We start from the raw sequence: 17578 nt of genomic DNA, 5'->3' as shown, positions 1-17578 counted from the left end.
AAAGAAATCTTGTACTAAGATCATATAATTATACTGTTTATTTACATAAAGGTAAAAAAAAAAAGTGTGTTTTATTTCTAAAAACACAACAAAAAGCAGATGGTCTGAAAAAAGAACATCCTCTTTCAGCAGTAGGACCAAGGCATGTTTTTATGAGGTCTTGTATGACAGGGGAGCCATTTAAATACCATCACCAGATTCAACAATGCTGGGTTCTTAGAATACTTTATACTCATTCTAAGGTATGACTAAAGTTCTTCTTCCTCCACCCATATCTTCCATTATTTTAAACTCAAGATCTACACGCATATGAAAATACGACCTGTTACTGCTCCAAAATATTTAAGGTTTGGTCCTTGCAACTGAAAACATCCTTCCAAATGCAGCTTCTAAATTTAGCAGGCCTCCTTCTTACAAAAAGCAAAGTCATTCTGTATTTAAATCACTCAAAATTGAGACATCTGGACCGAATTTGTATGATTCTTGAGATAGAAAATTATAGCATTTCCATGATCAACTTTTTACAAATGCCATCCCTTTCAAAGGCTTAAATACAAAAGTAAACATTATTTTCGACACAAATAACTTTAAAATGGCGTGAAAATATGCCAATGCGAGTCTTCAAACGTCAAGCACGATGAAAAAGGACACCGCAGATGGCGGATTTGAAGTATTGCCTTAGGCACTCGATCTAAGCTAAGGCATACCTACTTTTTAAACCACATGATTTCAGCAGGGTCTGCGATGTTAAACTTCCTCATCTTCTCCACCATGGTAGCACTCTTCCTAACAGCCACCTCGTAACGCTGGCTACGACTGAGGAAATTCAAGTCCTCATGCTGGAAGTCTGGGTCTTTCAGAATCAGGTTCTCTGGTAGGGAGTTAAAGGATATCAAGAGGAAGACAGAAATTCAGGGCTCCGTTAAAGCTCCCTGGGTCACAGCAGGTTTCAGACTCACGGGCACAGGTCTCCCTCTCGTTATAGGGGATTCCCCCCGCCAGAGCCGCCCCTGGAAATGGGGGTCCAGGCTCCCCTAAAGCTGGGCCAGAGGCTGCGGCCTACGCCCTACAGCGTCCCCCGATTCCTCCCGGAGGGAGTCTCAAGCTTTGCTCGGGGAAGGAAGGAGGCCTGGCCCGCCGCCCTCACCGATCTCTCGACGGCGCCGGGTGTTCTCGGGGCTGCCGTCCAGGACGTGCGTGAGCAGCTCCGGGTTGAAGCTGGCGGCGGCCCGCTCCTTCTGCAGGTCCTGGTTCATGGTGACGGCCGGCAGAGGCAGCTGAGGCCGAGGCGGCGGCAGCAGCGACAGCGAGTGTCCGCACCTCCAGAGCGGGCCCAGCCCTAAGAGCCTCCCCAGGACACCGCGAGTCCCCGCCCCGTTCGCCTCGGCCCGCCCCGGCCCTCCCCTTCTCCTTCACCGCGGCCCCTCCGCGCGTGACAGAGCGCGGCCGAGGCGGAGCCGGCGCCGGGGCGGGCGGGTCCCCTGCTTTCGGCCAGGGGAGCCTTTCAGCGGCGCCCAGCTAGGAGACCCTGGAAGAAGGTCAAGAAATTGCCCCGGGGGGAAAGCGAAGCGTTCTCCGCAACCCGCCCCTCCCTCGTCACGTGGCCACGCTGGGCGGAAAGAGGGAACCCAACGCCAGGAGGCCCAGAAAGGTTCGCGAGTGGTTGGGAAGGGGCGGGTCTACGAGGCCGAGGAGGACTGCGCCTGAGCCTCGGGACGCGGTCGCCCCGCCGCTTCCGGGTCCGCGCGCCAAGGCATCCCCGGGAATGAGATGGGGGAGGAAACTCAAGGCTTGGGGCGGGGAACCCTCGTGCTTGTCGGAGTTATCGGGGAGGTCGTAGCGTTTCCCAAAACCTTCCAAGGTTGGAGAAAAAATGGACGGGAACAAGGGTCGCACCGGGGAGAGGCTCCAACTATCGTTTGTTAAGATAACGGCATCTTTGCTGCCAGAGGCGTGGGCCGCGGGGAGCTGAGTGTGGAATTGGACTTGAGTTGCAGTGTGCTTAGAGGTCTTTGAAAGGAGACTTTTTTGTTTTCACAATTATCGTCATCAAAGTAGTAAAAGCACACGTTGAAAAAAGCTGGTATAAGAGGATTTGTAATGAAAAGCAGAAGTGCCCCATCCTCAGAGGCAGCCACTTTAACCATAATAAATTGTTTCTAGTTTTGTTTCCTAAAGAACATCGAAGTAAAATTCTTCCAAGCTATTTCTTGATTTGCTCATTTTTGTTACCTTTTGACCCTCATGCCATGGTAACGAAGGTGTGGCACGCTACCCATCTCCTTTATCTCTCATTTACCTTTGTAACTTTAAACAACATACTAATCCCGTTTTAAAATTATACAGGTTTTTTTTATTTAATTTTTTTTTAAAATTTTTTTTTTTTGCAGTACGCGGGCCTCTCACTGTTGTGGCCTCTCCCGTTGCGGAGCACAGGCTCCGGACGCGCAGGCTCAGAGGCCATGGCTCACGGACCCAGCCTCTCCGCGGCATGTGGGATCTTCCCGGACCGGGGCGCGAACACGTGTCCCCTGCATCGGCAGGCGGACTTTCAACCACTGCGCCACCAGGGAAGCCCAAAATTATACAGTTTTAATAGTGTTAATAGTTTTAAAAAAACTTGTTTGTAAAAGTGACGCATCAATTTTTTTTTTTGCGTGGGCCTCTCACTGTTATGGCCTCTCCCGTTGCGGAGAACAGGCTCCGGACGCGCAAGCTCAGCGGCCATGGCTCACGGGCCCAGCCACTCCGCGGCATGTGGGATCTTTCCGGACCGGGGCACGAACCCGCGTCCCCCGCATCGGCAGGCGGACTCTCAACCACTGCGCCACCCCTTCCCTTTTTGAATCCCAAGGAGCCTTCCTGCACATGTGCAGACAGGGAAGTTTTCCTTGACCTCAGGAGTGGTCATCTTATTTCTTTACTTCAGCAGAGCTCAGCTTCTGCCACTAGCTTTCTTCTTGGAGTGTCTGGGTGAGAACAAAGATTCAGTTTTACTCCACTTGACAAACCCCAGCTGTCCGGCGCAGGGGCCCATCTATCTCCTTCCTCAACAGATCCAATCAGTATTCAGATTTCTCTGATTGCTTTGTAAAAAATTGTCTGCAGTTGGTTCGTTCAAATCAGGGTCCAAACAAGGTCTACATATTGCAGTTGGTTGATAAGAATCTTAAGCTTCTTTTAATGTATAGGTTTCCACTAGACATTGATTTTTTTCTCCAATTGAAAAAACTAGGTTGTTTTTCGTGTGACTTGCCCCCAGTTTCCCCCTCTGTGATATCTTTAACACGTTCCTCTATTTCTGTATTTTCTATAAGCTGTTGGTTAGATCTAGAGGCTTTATAAGATTCAGGCTTGAGGCTTTAGGAAAAAATACTCCTGTGGCATGTTTTCTATTTTAAAATATCACTCTGGGGACTTCCCTGGTGGCACAGTGGTTAAGAATCCACCTGCTAATGCAGGGGACACGGTTTGATCCCTGGTCCAGGAAGATCCCACATGCTTCGGAGCAACAAAGCCCGTGTGCCACAACTACTGAGCCTGTGCTCTAGAGCCTGTGAGCCACAACTACTGAGCCCGAGCGCCTAGAGCCCATGCTCCACACAAGAGAAGCCACCGTAATGAGAAGCCCACACACTGCAACAAAGAGTAGCCCCCGCTCGCCATAACTAGAGACAGCCTGTGTGCAGCAACGAAGACCCAACGCAGCCAAAACTAACTAAATAAAAAATAAATTTATTTAAAAAATACAATAAAATATCACCCTGGTTGTTATGAAGAGAATGGACTGTAGAAGGAAAAGAGTGGAAACAGACCAGTTATAAAGGTGGTGAAGGCCTGGATGGAGTGGTGACCATGGAGATGGAGGAAAGTGGATAGATTCAATATGTATTTTGAGGTAGAACTGACAGAAATTTGTGATGGATTGGATGCAACCATGAGAGAAAGGGACACATCAAGAATGACTCCTGGGAAAAAAAAACAAAAACAAAGAATGACTCCTGGGCTTGAGCAGATCAGGGATGGAGAAGGGTGGCTTGGAGGTGGCATTAAAGCCGTGGGACTTGGTTCTGGTTAAAACATCGTCCTCCTGTGTCTACCTCCTCTCCCTCCCAAGGACCCACCTAAATGGACGAAGAGAACAGGAGAACAGCAGTTATCAAATTAAAGAAACTTAACATTAATACAATACTATTACCTAATCTACAGACCTTTCTGTGGATTTACAATTGTCCAATAAAGTCCTTTATCACAAGTTTTTCTCCCAGCCAAGGTCCAATCCAGGATCATGAATTATATTTAGTTGTATTAATTTGCTGGAACTACCATAACAAAGTACCACAGACTAGGTGGCTTAAACAACAGAAATTTGTTGTCTCACAGTTCTGGAGGCCAGAAGTCCACAATCAAGGCATCGGCAGAGTTGCTTCCTTCTGAGGCTGTGAGTGAGATGTGCTCTGTGCCTCTCTCTTAGCTTCTGATAGTTTGCTGGCAATCTTTGGCCTTCCTTGGCTTGTATACATATCACCCCAATCTCTGCCTTCACCTTCACCTGGCCTCCTCCCTTTGTGCATGTCTGTCTCTGTCCAAACTTTCCCCTTTTTATAAGGGCACTAGTTATATTGGATTAGGCCCTCCGTAATGACCTCATTTTAACTTGGTTACCTCTCTAAGACCCTCTTTCTAAATAAGGTCACATTCTGAGGTCCTTGGGGGTTAGGACTTCAACATCTCTTTTTGCGGGGACACAGTTCCACCCATAACAGTTGTCCTATCACTTTCGCCTCCTTTAACTGGAGCAATTTCTTTATCTTCTGTGATTTTGACACTTTTAGAGCATATAAACCAGTTGCTGTGTAGAATGGCTCTCAATTCAGATTTGTGTGATATTTCTTGGTGATTAGATTCAGATTATACTTTGTTTTTTTACAGGAATATCACAGAAACAATGTGTCCTTCTTAGTGCATCACATGCAGAAGGCACATGAAGGCTGTATTTGCTACTTTTCTTCACTGTGAAGTGGACCATTTTTTCCTTTGTAATTAATAAGTAATCGGTGGGGGAGATACTGTTGAGACCATGTAAATATGCCGGTTCTTCATCAAACTTTTACCCAGTACTTTTTGCATCCAGTGGTGATTCTTCCCTGAATTCATTTTTACTCTGGTGATTGCAAAACTTTTAAAGGCATAGTAAAATAATCATTTTATTTGGTTACTGTAAAATTCATTTAGTTGAGATTACACTTAAAATTGGAAATAATGCCCAGGTGATAGAATCTTTGGAGGCCATAGGTCAAATCATGTGGCATCACTCGAGTTTTAATGTTGGAGATTCATTGTATAATATAGACTAACAAAGACTTGTAACTTTAAACACATTGATGAATGGCTTCTGGGTTGGTGAACACAGGGAGGGGCTGGGAAAGTGGCAAAGCTCAGAGAGGGCATGGAAGCTCCACACCCCTCCCCACCTACCGTGTTCTATGCACCTCTTCTCTCTGGCTGTTCCTGAATTATATCCTTTTATGATAAACCAGTAACCTATTCTAATTCTGGGGTGGTAAACATATACCATCAAGTTTCTTGTCCCCAAGAAACAAACCCAAAGCCGATAAAAGCTATGATGAACTTAGTTATAAGTGTTACTTCTCTGACCTTCAATCCCGCTACAGCAATCTTGACAGTTTCTTCAGAAAAGATGAAAGCAGCAGTCAGGTTGGTTCACCGTCCTTCCTGTACAGTATTTTCAAACTTCCCAGTTGTTAAAAAGAAGCCTATTTCTCTTCTTCATACCAGGGATTTTTTTCTCCTAGAATATTTTGCCTTGGGGAATGAAAAGGGCAAGGCTTGAAGTACAGGTTGTACCATTACTCAGACTCCTAGAGAGAGTATTTGAAATCCAGTTGACCCACAAGAGAAGCCTGTCCTGATATGTCTTCTCAGAAACTTTCTTGAGTGTGTGATAATGTATGGATAATGATTGATGGAGCCAGCTGTGCTTACTGAACAGAAGTGTCTTAACAAACACATAGCAGCTTTTGTTTGAAGAAGAAATTGAGGTTAAAATTTACAAAAGAGTATCTCCCCCAACCCTAACCCCACAAAGAGTCAAATGCTACTGCATGGTAATTAAAAAAAAGTAAATTTAATGATATAGTTACTTATAGCTTAGCTTATACGTGGTGAGAGTAGAAAAATTACTTTAAAAACGACTCTAGGACTTCCCTGCTGGCGCAGTGGTTAAGAATCTGCCTGCCAATGAAGGGGACATGGGTTCGAGCCCTGGTCCAGGAAGATCCCACATGTCGCGGAGCAACTAAGCCCGTGGGCCACAACAACTAAGCCTGCGCTTTAAGAGCCCGAGAGCCACAACTACTGAGCCTGTGTGCCGCAAATACTGAAGCCTGTGCGCCTAGAGCCCGTGCTCTGTAACAAGAGAAGCCACCGCAATGAGAAGCCCACGCACCGCAACGAAGAGTAGCCCCCGCTCGCCGCAACTAGAGAAAGCCCGCGTGCAGCAACGAAGACCCAACGCAGCCAAAAATAAGATAAACAAATAAAATTTATTTTAAAAAAAAGAAAATGTTATGTGGGGTTCTGGAGGGGACTCTGGAACAGGAAAGGGACATTAGGGAAAAACCAGTGAAATCCAAATAAAGTATGGAGTTAATAGTACCATATTGATACGAGCTGATTAATTGTGACAAGTGTGTCATACTAATGTAAGATGTTAATTATAGGGAAAACTGGGTGTGATGTTTATAGGAATTCTCTGTACCATCTTTACAGGTTTATTTAAAAAAAAAATGAAAACCATTCTCCAATAAAATGTTTATTTAAAAAACGTGAAGACTCCCTTTATATACAACTATGAAAGTGTCAAAATATATTAAGTGAAAGAAAATCAAGAACAGTATGTATACTATAGTACAGAAGGGAAATAAATATATATGCATATTTGTCCTTATTTGCATAATGGAAAGCTAAATACAAATTGATGGAAATGGTCCCCTCAGGGCAGGGCTTGGCAAACAGCAGCAAAGGCCAAGACAACTCACGACATGTTTCTGTCAATAAAGTTTGAAGGAAATAAGGTACACGCATTCGTTATTTATCGTCTTTGCGAGTTTTCATACTGTAATGGCAGAGTTTGGTAGTTGTGACAGAGGTCATATGTCACTGTCTGCCTTTTTACCGATCCCAGGTTTAGGGGCTTGGGGAGGGAACGGGCCGCATGGGAGTTAGAGTGGGAATCATACACTTTCCACAGAGATCTTTTGTATATTGTTTTTTTTTTTAAATATGTGAATGCATAAACCTATCAAAAAATCTTTTTAAATTTTAAAACATCATTCCCTGGAACTACCTTTTCAGTTGTTGCTGGTCTCGTGTCTGTTAATCTCCATCTTGTGGTTGGCTTGGTTTGTCAGGAATCTTCAAAAATCCATCTCAACTATTTGGTTACAGGAGCAATGATGCTGCCCAAACCTGGGATCTATTACTTCCCCTGGGAGGTCAGTGCCGGCCAAGTTCCTGATGGGGACACACTGAGAACGTTTGGCAGGTGAGAATGTTTTATTCACATGGTGGGGGGGATGTTTAAAAAAAATTAAAAGTCTTTTTTTAAAAATTATAATGTTTTAAAAATTATTTTTAAAGTATATATATATTTTTTTATAAATTTATTTTATTTATTTATTTTTGGCTGCGTTGGGTCCTCGCCGCTGCACGCAGGCTCCCCCCAGCTGCGTCGAGCCAGGGCCATTCCTTGCTGCGGTGCGCTGGCCCCTCACTGCGGTGGCCTCTCCCGTTCGGAGCACGGGCTCCAGGCACACGGGCCCCAGCAGTTGTGGCGCGCAGGCTCAGCAGCTGTGGCCCGCGGCTGCCCAGGATCAGCCACCGTGGTGCACGGGCCCAGCCACTCTGCAGCATGTGGGATCCTCCCGGACCAGGGTTGGAACCCGTGTCCCCTGCACCGGCAGGCAGACTCCCAACCACTGCACCACCAGGGAAGTCCCCTAAAGTACATATTTTTAATTACTAAAAAATCACTTATTTTTACATTTTAAATTATTTATTATTATTATCTATTTTAAAAATTATTTTAAAAATTAAAAGTCATACTTTTATCTAATTATTTTTGTTTTTTAAAATAAATTTATTTATTTATTTTTATTTATTGCGTCTTCGTTACTGCGTGCGGGCTTACTCTAGTTGCGGCGAGCGGGGGCTACTCTTAGTTGCAGTGTGCGGGCTTCTCATTGCGGTGGCTTCTCTTGTTGCGGAGCACGGGCTCTAGGCGCGCGGGCTTCAGTAGTTGTGGCTCGCGGGCTCTAGAGTACGGGCTCAGTACTTGGTGGTGCAGGGGCTTAGTTGCTCCGCGGGATGTGAGATCTTCCCGGACTGGGGATCGAACCCATGTCCCTTGCATTGGCATGCGGATTCTTAACCATTGCGCCACCAGGGAAGTCCCTAATAATTTTTAAATGCTAAAAAATTAATACATATTCATTGTAAAAAATGTAGACAATCCATAAGGGTGTAAAGAAAGCAAGTAAAGCGCTTCCCTGGTGGCGCAGTGGTTGAGAGTCCGCCTGCCGATGCAAGGGACACGGGTTCGTGCCCCGGTCTGGGAAGATCCCACATGCCGCGGAGCGGCTGGGCCTGTGAGCCATGGCCGCTAAGCCTGCCCATCTGGAGTCTGTGCTCCGCAACGGGAGAGGCCACAGCAGTGAGAGGCCCGCGTACAGAAAAAAAAAAAAAAAAAAAAAAAGAAAGCAAGTAAAAATCACCTGTAATTCCACTGTGTGGACAACCACCCACCACTAACCTTTTGGTGATTACTTGCTTTTTCATGTGTGTTTGTGTGTATATGTGGGTGGGTGTGTATATACACAATATGTGTATATACATATATACTGTGTTAGTCACATATTGCTGTGTAACAAATCACCCCAAAATTAAGTGGCTTAAAATAACAATAAATGCTTATTTTTTCATACTTACTGAGTGTCAGGAATGTGGGAGTGGCTTAGCTGGGTGGTTCTGTCTCAGATTGACTTTGAAGACTGCAGTCGAGATGTTAGCCAGGGCTGCCAGCATCTGAAGGCTGGCGTGGACCTGCAGGGTCTGATTCTACGATGACTCATTCACATGTTTGGCAATTTTGTGCTGCCTGTTGTCAAGAAGGCTCACTTCCTCAATACGGATTTTTCTATATGGCTGCTTGAGAGTCTTGATAACATGGCAGCTGGCTTTCCCCAGAAGGAGTGACTCAACAGAGAGGGCAAAGAGAAAGCTACAATGTCAATGACCTAACCTCAGAAATCACTCTAGGTCATCTCTGCAATGTTTTATTGGTTACACAGGTCAGCGCTAGTCAGGGTGGTAGGGACTACACAGGGATGCGGATGCCAGGAGATAAGAATCATTGGGGACCATCTTGGAGACATATATATATACATACATGTATAAATATTTTAAGCTAGATGAGATCCTATTATATTACTATATTGTACCATACTTAACTGTGTATGGTAGACCTAGTTCCATGCCAAATATGTAAATCTATATCATCACTTTAAATAGATCCATTTTATTTCATTGACTAGACATACCATAATTTATTTAACCACATCTATTTATTTAACCAAAAGCAATTGATTTTCAACAAAGACATCAATTTAATTGAGTGGGGAAAGTATAGTCATTTCAACACATGGTGCTGGAACTACTGGATATTTTTATGGGGGTAAAAAGACACCTTGATCCCTACCCCACAGCATACCAAAAAAAAAAAAAAATCATTCTGACTGGATCATAAATGAACAAGCTAAAACTATAAAATCTTTAGAAGAAAACAGGAGAAAACCTTCACATACACCTTGAGATAGGCAAAGATTTCTTAGACTCAGAAAACAAAAACCATAGGGACTTCCCTGGTGGTTCAGTGGGTAAGACTCAGAGCTCCCAGTGCAGGGGGCCCAGGTCCAACCCCTGGTCAGGGAACTAGATCCTGCAGGCCGCAACTAAGACCTGGCCAGCCAAATAAATAAATACGTATTCAAAACAAACCAAAACAAAAACCATAAAAGAAAAATAATGAATAAATTGGACTTCAACAAAATTAAAAGCTTCTCATCAAAAGCTACCATTAAGAAGATTAAAAGGTAAGCCCCGAACTGGTAAAAAATAAGTGAACATGTGTGTGTATATTATCTATATTCAACAAATGATTTGTACCTAGAATAAACAAAGAACCCATATAACCCAATAAGAAGACAAAGAACTTAATTTTTAAATGGGTAAAAGATTTAAACAAGACACTGCCAAGGAAGATATGCAGAGGGCAGATAAACACATGAAAATTTGTTCAGCATCATGTGTCAATCATTAGGGAAATGCAAGTTAAAACCACAATGGTACGGTGTTTCATGCCCACTAGAGTGGCTAAAATTAAAAAGACTGACCGTATCCTGTGCTGACAAGGATTTGGAATGACTAGAACCCTCATACGTTGCTGAGGGGAAAGGAAAGTGGCACAACCACTTTGGAAAACAATTGGCCAGTTTCCTTTAAACAGACAGATTGACCACATGACCCAGAAATCCCACTTGGGTATTTCCCCACGAGAAATGAAAACATATGTCAGCACAAGTCCGTAAGCAAACCAGATCAGCTGGTGAGGATAATAATAATTTATTGATCCATTCAACTGAGTGCTACCAAGCAATAAAAAGGAACAAACTACTGATTTACCCAACAGCATAAATGGGTCTCCAAACCATTATGCTGAGTGAAAGAGGCTAGACACAGAAGAATTCATGCTGTCAGGATTCCATTTACATGAGGTGCTTGGGTAGGAAAACTCACCTGTGGAGACCAAGAGCAGATCAGTGGTTGCCTTGGGTGGGAGGTGGGGAGACTGAGTTCAGAGGGGCACAAGGGGACTTTTGGGGGTGATGGAAATGTACCAAAGCTTGATGGGGGTGCTGGTTACACAGTGTATACTTCTGTCAACAGTCAATGAACAGGTCCCTTTTAATGCATGTAATTTATACCTCAGTTATGTAGACCTAATTAACCTTTTCTGTTGCTGCCACTTTAATTTCTCTGATCCGAGTGAGGCTGAACATTTTCCCATGGATGTATTGGCCTCCCAGAACGTTTAGAACTTTGGGTTGGTTCTGTCTATGGATGGAAATGATCACACTTACCTGACCTCCAGGTTGTGCAGCTACGACATGACAAAGTCCCGAGTGACCCTGATGGCTCAGCACAGATCTGACCAGCACCCAATCCTCGTCTGTACCAAGTTGGTGGAACCGTTCCAAGCCCAGGTGAGCTCCCTCTACATGGTCCTTGGGGAGCTGGAGCACCAGAAGGGTAAGCCTTGGCTTCACACACCCTTTTTCACTCTGGGTCCTGAGTGGGGCAGTCTTTTGGGTGCCTGGGCTTGGTTTCTGACCCAGCAGGGGTCCCTCATTGGGGTTAACATTCCTTCCAAATCAGCCCACAAGTTATAGGGACTCATAGGAAAGAGACGTGATTGGGCTTGAGGTGGACCTGCCGTAGGGAAGCGAGAAAGCGGGGAGAGAAATCATTAATTTCTGAAGGCCTACAACATGCCAGGCCTGGTACTAGGAGGTTTGCTTAAATCTTTTCGAATCTGCTCACCAGCCCTTAATGAGTCATCTTATGGCTATTCCATAGATGAGAAAACTACGGCTCAGAGAGGATGGGGCTGGAGTAACAGGCCAGGAAGTCAGGGTAAGAGAAATAAAACACAAGGGAAGGAACAGAAGCAACCTGGGAGAATCTCTATGGCATCAAGGGTTGAAGCTTGCCCTTTAAAACCTAGGTACTTGTATTCTTTGCTTCCCTCTCTGGCTGTCCCTGTGCCATTTTCCTTCACATGCTTTATGTAACTATAACATGTTGTATCTGGTTATTTTAATTTAACATTATATCATAAGCATTCCCCCATGTCTTGAAAATTTTTTCTAGATATAGTATTTAATGGCTATATAATATTTTACAGATTAGATGTGTGCACTAATTCACACAAGCATTAGACATTTGTATTGTTTCCATTTTTTGCTCTTATAAGTACACTGTACATTAATTGGTTAAAGAAACTATGAGATATTCAGCCAGGAGAATATTATACAGCCACCAAAAACGGTGTTGTAAATTTATATCAGTTGACATGAAAAGATGTTCGTAGTATTTTACTGAGAAAAAGCAGTTTACAAAACAGTATGTATCATATGATCTCATTTTTGTTAAACAGACTTTTTTTTTTTGTGGTACGCGGGCCTCTCACTGTTGTGGCCTCTCCCGTTGCGGAGCACAGGCTCCGGACGCGCAGGCTCAGCGGCCATGGCTCACGGGCCCAGCTGCTCCGCTGCATGTGGGATCTTCCCAGACTGGGGCACGAACCCGTGTCCCCTGCATCGGCAGGCAGACTCTCAACCACTGCGCCACCAGGGAAGCCCTAGACATTTTTTATACACATAAAAGTTTGAAATATTATTTACCAAAACATAAATAGTAATTATTTCTGGGTGGTGGGGCTGTGGGATTCCTTATACTTTTATTATTTGATAATGAAAATGTATTGCTTTATAGCCAGAGGGAAAAAACAGTTTAAACAATCTATCTAGATATATATTAAAAATGCTGTAGTTAATAGCCTTTAACTATTCCCAAACTTTGTCCATTTGCTGATGATTTCTTTAGGGTAGTTTCCTGAAAGTGGAATTGCTACATTAAAAGATATGAACATTTATGTTTCTTGATTTACACTCCCAACTTACCTTCTAAAAGTTGCAGTGGTTTTTAACTCTGGATGAAATGCACTAGAAAAAAAGTAAACGGGGCTTACTTTAATTACGTTTGATTTAATAAAAGTTAATCTTTATTCAGGCTTAAGCCTTTGAGCTCAGAGTCCCTGGCTTCATCATTGATTTGAGAGAAGTATCAGGAGGAGGGGTGGAAACGGGTACAAAGGGCCTTGAATAAATCATTTCCACTTTGACTGCAGCCCACTTCACCTGAGACTCCCTCCTGCACTCCTGGCCCCTACAGGGGAGTCCTGGGAGCTCTCAGGAGCCAACTGCCCAGTATCTGTAACTCAAAGGTCTGATTGCAGATACAGAGAGGGGTTGATACTAAGGTGGGACATCAGGCCAGGACCAGGGTGGGACCTGGAGAAGACATTTAGAATTATTTGTGGGAAGAAAAATGGAAAAAACTTTACAAATTCAACCCATATCACTTTTTCAATTTAATGGTTTCAAATCAAACAAGCACAAAAGTAGAATGAGCCTCCATGTACCCGTCACCCAAATTCAGCAGTGATCCACATTCCACTGTTGTGTCATCATCGCCCGCATTTACTTACTTATTTTGCTGGTGTATTTTAGAGCAAATCTGACATCATTTCATTTACCCATAAATACCTCAATGTCTATCTCTAATATCACAATCATGCCCAACAAAATGAATAGCTGTTCCTTAATATACTCTAGTACATACCTTGTCTGTGTTCATTCCCCTCCTCGGCCCCAAAATGGCTTTTTACAAAAAGTTAGTTTAAAAGCAGGAGGCAAAGTCCGTGCATTGCCTTTGGGTTACATATCCCAAGTCTCTATAATGGTTCTGGTCTTCCTTTTTTCTTTTTTGTAATGCCATTTATTGGAGAACTTGGGTCTGGAATTAGCTAATTGCTTCCTCCTGGTTGCATTAAACCTGCTCTTTCTTCCCTTGAGTTTATCCTACCTTTTTCTGAACGGATTGTATTTCAGGGAAACCAAATGTTTGGAGGAGGGAACGTTCTTTAGAGAAGAATCACAGTGAATAAACGCAGGAGAAACAACTAAATTCTAAAGTCACCATGTTAAAAGCCCCGAGGAAATAATAAATCCAGGCAACGATCGTTATCACTGGCCGCTCAAATCATTAGGTGGAAGCTTGCCGGGAACACTGTAGCTCAGGTGATCAAACATTACAAAAATCGGACCGATCGATCGTGTACCTCTGGTGTGATGCACCAGGAGAGCACAGACAGTACTGCTCTGACGTGTTCTTGCCAAAAAACAAAAAACATGGAACCTCAGTAGTCAAGCCTCAGACCCAGCAGGATTCTTCCTAGGCTCTGGCAAGTTTACCACTCACCATTATTTTCATCACAATGTGTAGGGTTTTTTTTTCCTTAAAAAAAATTTTTCCCCTCAGTTTCTAATTGAGACTACATGCTCGTCATTCGAGACTGACACAAGGAAAGAAAGACGACGGTGAGGAGGGAGGGCAGAGTGTGGGCTGAGCTTGGCAGCCGTCGCTGACCTCCAACCTGCAGTGGCCTGTCTGGCCCCCGGCCAGGTCTGAAGTCCTGTGGGGACACAAAGGTCAACCACACACGGATCCTGCCCCGTGGCAAGGTTGGCAATTCTGAGGATGGACTAGAGGCCCCCTCAAGGCACCTTTCTGAAATGTTTGCACACGAAAGAGAAGAAGTGCCAGCCATGTGCCAACACCAGCTGGCCAGGACACCCCGCAGGGCCGAGGGCTTCCAATCCAGGGATTACGATGTGAGGACACAGCCTCGGCCCCGCTCTGCTCCAGGGGCCCGCGTGGAATACCAGGCTGAAGGTTACTCGCCTACAGCAAGAAGCTGCCCCAGAGCTCTCACCATAAATCCCACCTGTTCTGGTTTCCGTTCACCTGACTGCTTCCTGCCCTCACAGGCCTTCCTTGTGTCCTCTCAAACCTTCAAGCCCCCTTCTCTGGGACTTGCCTGAAACCTGGCTTTCCCCCCCAGGCAGCAGTTCCCCTCCTGCCCTCCCATGTGGAGCCTCCCAGGCCCCATTACAGAACCCAGAGGTGGGGTGGAAATCCTGCCAGCTCCTCCTGCAGCACCAGTTCTGCCACCTCTGCCCCACTGCTGCCTGACTTACCCGGACCCTCTGCTGCCTGAGACTAGGTTCCACCCTCAGTATCCTGCCTCGTCACCCATCGGGACCACCTTCTCTCCTCTCCAGCTTGACCTCACTATCATTTCAACCACTTTCCTGGCAGAAGTTCCAACTCGTCTTCCATCATTCCTCCCTGATTAAACCCCAATCCCCACCCTCTCAGGTCCCACCCAACTGTTGATGGAGAAAGTTCACAAAGCTCCAGGGATTCCTAGCACAACGGTTTCAAGGTCTCTTATCTCTTCCGGGCCCTTCACGCTGCCTAGAATTCCTTCCACATGTCCTGGCTGGTCCCCCCTCCCCCTGACCCGCAACAGCTGTTTCAGGCATTCACGCAGGACCCCCTTCGTCATCACCTCCCCGTCCCTTCCAGCAAATTACCTCACCTCCTACATCCCAGGTAAAATTGAGGCCACAGCTGCAGCCTCTCCTAAAATTATATGCATCCACACCCATCAGTAGCCCCTTTCCTCCAGTCTGGGAGAGAGGAGGGTCCCTCCTGCCTGCGGTGCAGCCCCTGTGCTGTGATGCATGCCTGCCTTCCTGCAGGGGCTTTGCTTTCTCAGCTGAATCTTTAACCTGATACCACTGGTTCTTCCCTCCCAGCATATAAAGCGCTCAAGCCTCTTCTGTATTAAAATAATAGCAACAATAATGTCAAGTTCAGCTCTATCCCTACCTAGCTGTGACCCTCCTCCCTCCACAGTCAAACTTCCTAAAAGAAGATCTGTTCTCCACATCACCCCTCCTTATCTCAGACTCACACCTCAACCCGCTGCATTCTGGATTGAACCCACACCCTCGGCAGTGAAAGCGCAGAGTCCTAACCACTGGACCACCAGGGAATTCCCTCAGCCCTTCTCCTTTGCCGCAGGTTCTTTTTCTTTGCAAGAAGAGATTCCCCTAAATGACTATTTCTCTGGCTTCGTAAACTCCTTTCTCCTCCCCTGCAGCACTCTTCAAATGCCGTTCTTTTATTCCATTTACACAGACCTTTTGCAGATGGACTAACAGAATTGCCAAATTTGTTCCTGTGATAATCATACTTCTAAAGTTCACTTCCATTTTTAATAACTTTTCTTCATTCACGGGAAGAAACATGTTCCACTATCTGTATCTCGAAGAGAACGTTTCCCCAGGTTGAAGGGAGGAAAGAGCTGACAGGCATTATTATTGTAAGGAAAGTTCTGTGAAATTAAGTCCAATACTAAGAAAATCTTCATACAGGAAGTTTGGAAACATTTGACCTATGCTTCTATTTTGAGATTTTTAACTGCGAATTAGAGCACTCTGATTTTGTCCTTGCTTTCCCTGTGTCATCCTGAACACATGCAGCTGCTCTGTGAAAACCATTTAGGGCCACATGTGTCACAAGAAAAGGTCTAGGCCTTTCAGTGCCAAATGAAGTTTAGGCAAATATCCTGTTTGACTGATTAGTATAGATGAGCCAGTTATTCCTGAAGAGGCCTGAGTGATGAGAATCAACAGTCTACATCCATCCACAGATCCACATACTGTCCCATGCCCTCCCCCCCACCCCACTCTAGGCCATGCAGCCCCTGCAGTCCAGCGCTGGGGCCGACAGAAGCTGACGACACACAGGGCAACCTCATGTTTCAAATGAGTTCATCTCTCTGTGTTGAAGCCTGGAATCTACACAGTCCAGCTCTCTGAATTCTGCCCCCGGGCTCTGTTAAATCAGTAAAGTGGCCTAGACTAGAGGAAAAGTTAGGCATAGACTTTAACCAGGGAGAGCCTCTATCTCAAAACGGCATCAAAAGAGGACGGCATAATGTTCTAGAACACTGAATGTATTCATTGACGTGCCCAGAGAGCAGAGAGAACATAGTGCAAAAAAACCCCACAACAACCTATAAGGGCAAACCCCAGATGTCCTTCCTATTTGGTGTCACCTGAACATTGACAAACCTTTCCATCAGCTCACCACAGCATCTGCTAGAAGCGCCCGCAGCCCCTTGTCCAGGGTGGGATGACTTGCCCAGACTCTCCCCTTGGATTGATTAAACATGGGGTTCTCTTTGCTCCAATTTCCAATGCCAGTGAGCCCCACGAAGCCAAGGGGCCCTTCCCCTGGTACAAATGGAGAACTAGGGTGGTGACTGAGACTGCTCCTCAACTCTGGGCACTTGGGAGCTACAGAGAAGCTGGCAGGAGTTAAGATGACAAAAGAGGGAAGTAGAGGCTACGTCTCTCTGGGCCAGAGTGGAATTTTCAGGCTACCCCCTGAGTTTCAGCCACGTGCCTGTAGTGCATGGTGGGCCCGCAGTTCTGAGGCCCAAGTAGACAAACGGTCATCATCCTGTAAACCATCCTTCTCACCTGTGCCCTGTCAGACTCTTCTGTCAAAACCCAGGCCCGAGAACAAGTCGAGGGGAAACGGCTGGAATGCATTTGCAGGGTGTGTTGCTGACACTGCCTATGCCTTGGTGTCTGTGTCTTTCAGATGGAGACTGCGTGGTGAAGGCCCGGGTGCTGACTTGTGTGGAAGGAATGAATCTCCCCTTGTTAGAACAAGCCATCCGGGAGCAGAGGCTGTACCAACGAGAGAGGGACAGCAGCCAGTAGAAAGCGAAACAGCA

The 17578-nt window shown here is 45.4% G+C and overlaps 2 protein-coding genes and 1 long non-coding RNA gene across 5 annotated transcripts in view; 1 reads left to right on the top strand and 2 right to left on the bottom strand.

Moving 5' to 3' along the window:
* Positions 1 to 1410, bottom strand: part of ACOX1 (acyl-CoA oxidase 1) — a 24841-nt gene extending 23431 nt beyond the window's left edge. The window contains exons 1-2 of one of the 3 annotated variants that reach the window (XM_079904457.1): positions 1148 to 1410; positions 712 to 871 (exon numbers count right to left, since the gene is read on the bottom strand). In XM_079904457.1, coding sequence (XP_079760583.1) covers positions 712 to 871; positions 1148 to 1256 — 269 coding nt within the window. In that variant the 5' untranslated portion in view covers positions 1257 to 1410. Of the gene's footprint in view, positions 1 to 711; positions 872 to 1147 lie in introns of those variants that run through there. The other 2 variants (XM_079904455.1, XM_079904456.1) reach the window with 2 other exon arrangements.
* TEN1 (TEN1 subunit of CST complex) lies at positions 1289 to 17578 on the top strand. Its single transcript, XM_079904463.1, has 4 exons — positions 1289 to 1651; positions 7471 to 7567; positions 11231 to 11388; positions 17443 to 17578. The coding sequence occupies exons 2-4, from the start codon at positions 7476 to 7478 to the stop codon at positions 17562 to 17564; spliced, it is 372 nt and encodes a 123-aa protein (XP_079760589.1). The 5' UTR covers positions 1289 to 1651; positions 7471 to 7475; the 3' UTR covers positions 17565 to 17578.
* On the bottom strand, positions 11401 to 17432 carry LOC307177342. Its single transcript, XR_013825025.1, has 3 exons — positions 17319 to 17432; positions 12822 to 12863; positions 11401 to 11568 (listed from the first exon to the last, which is right to left on the bottom strand). It is a non-coding gene; the product is annotated as an uncharacterized lncRNA (long non-coding RNA).

The sequence above is a fragment of the Stenella coeruleoalba genome, assembly GCF_951394435.1.
Source record: "Stenella coeruleoalba genome assembly, chromosome: 19".
Lineage (NCBI taxonomy): Eukaryota > Metazoa > Chordata > Mammalia > Artiodactyla > Delphinidae > Stenella > Stenella coeruleoalba.
The sequence above is the reverse complement of the archived record's forward strand: the minus strand, read 5'-3'. Positions and strand labels throughout refer to the sequence as shown.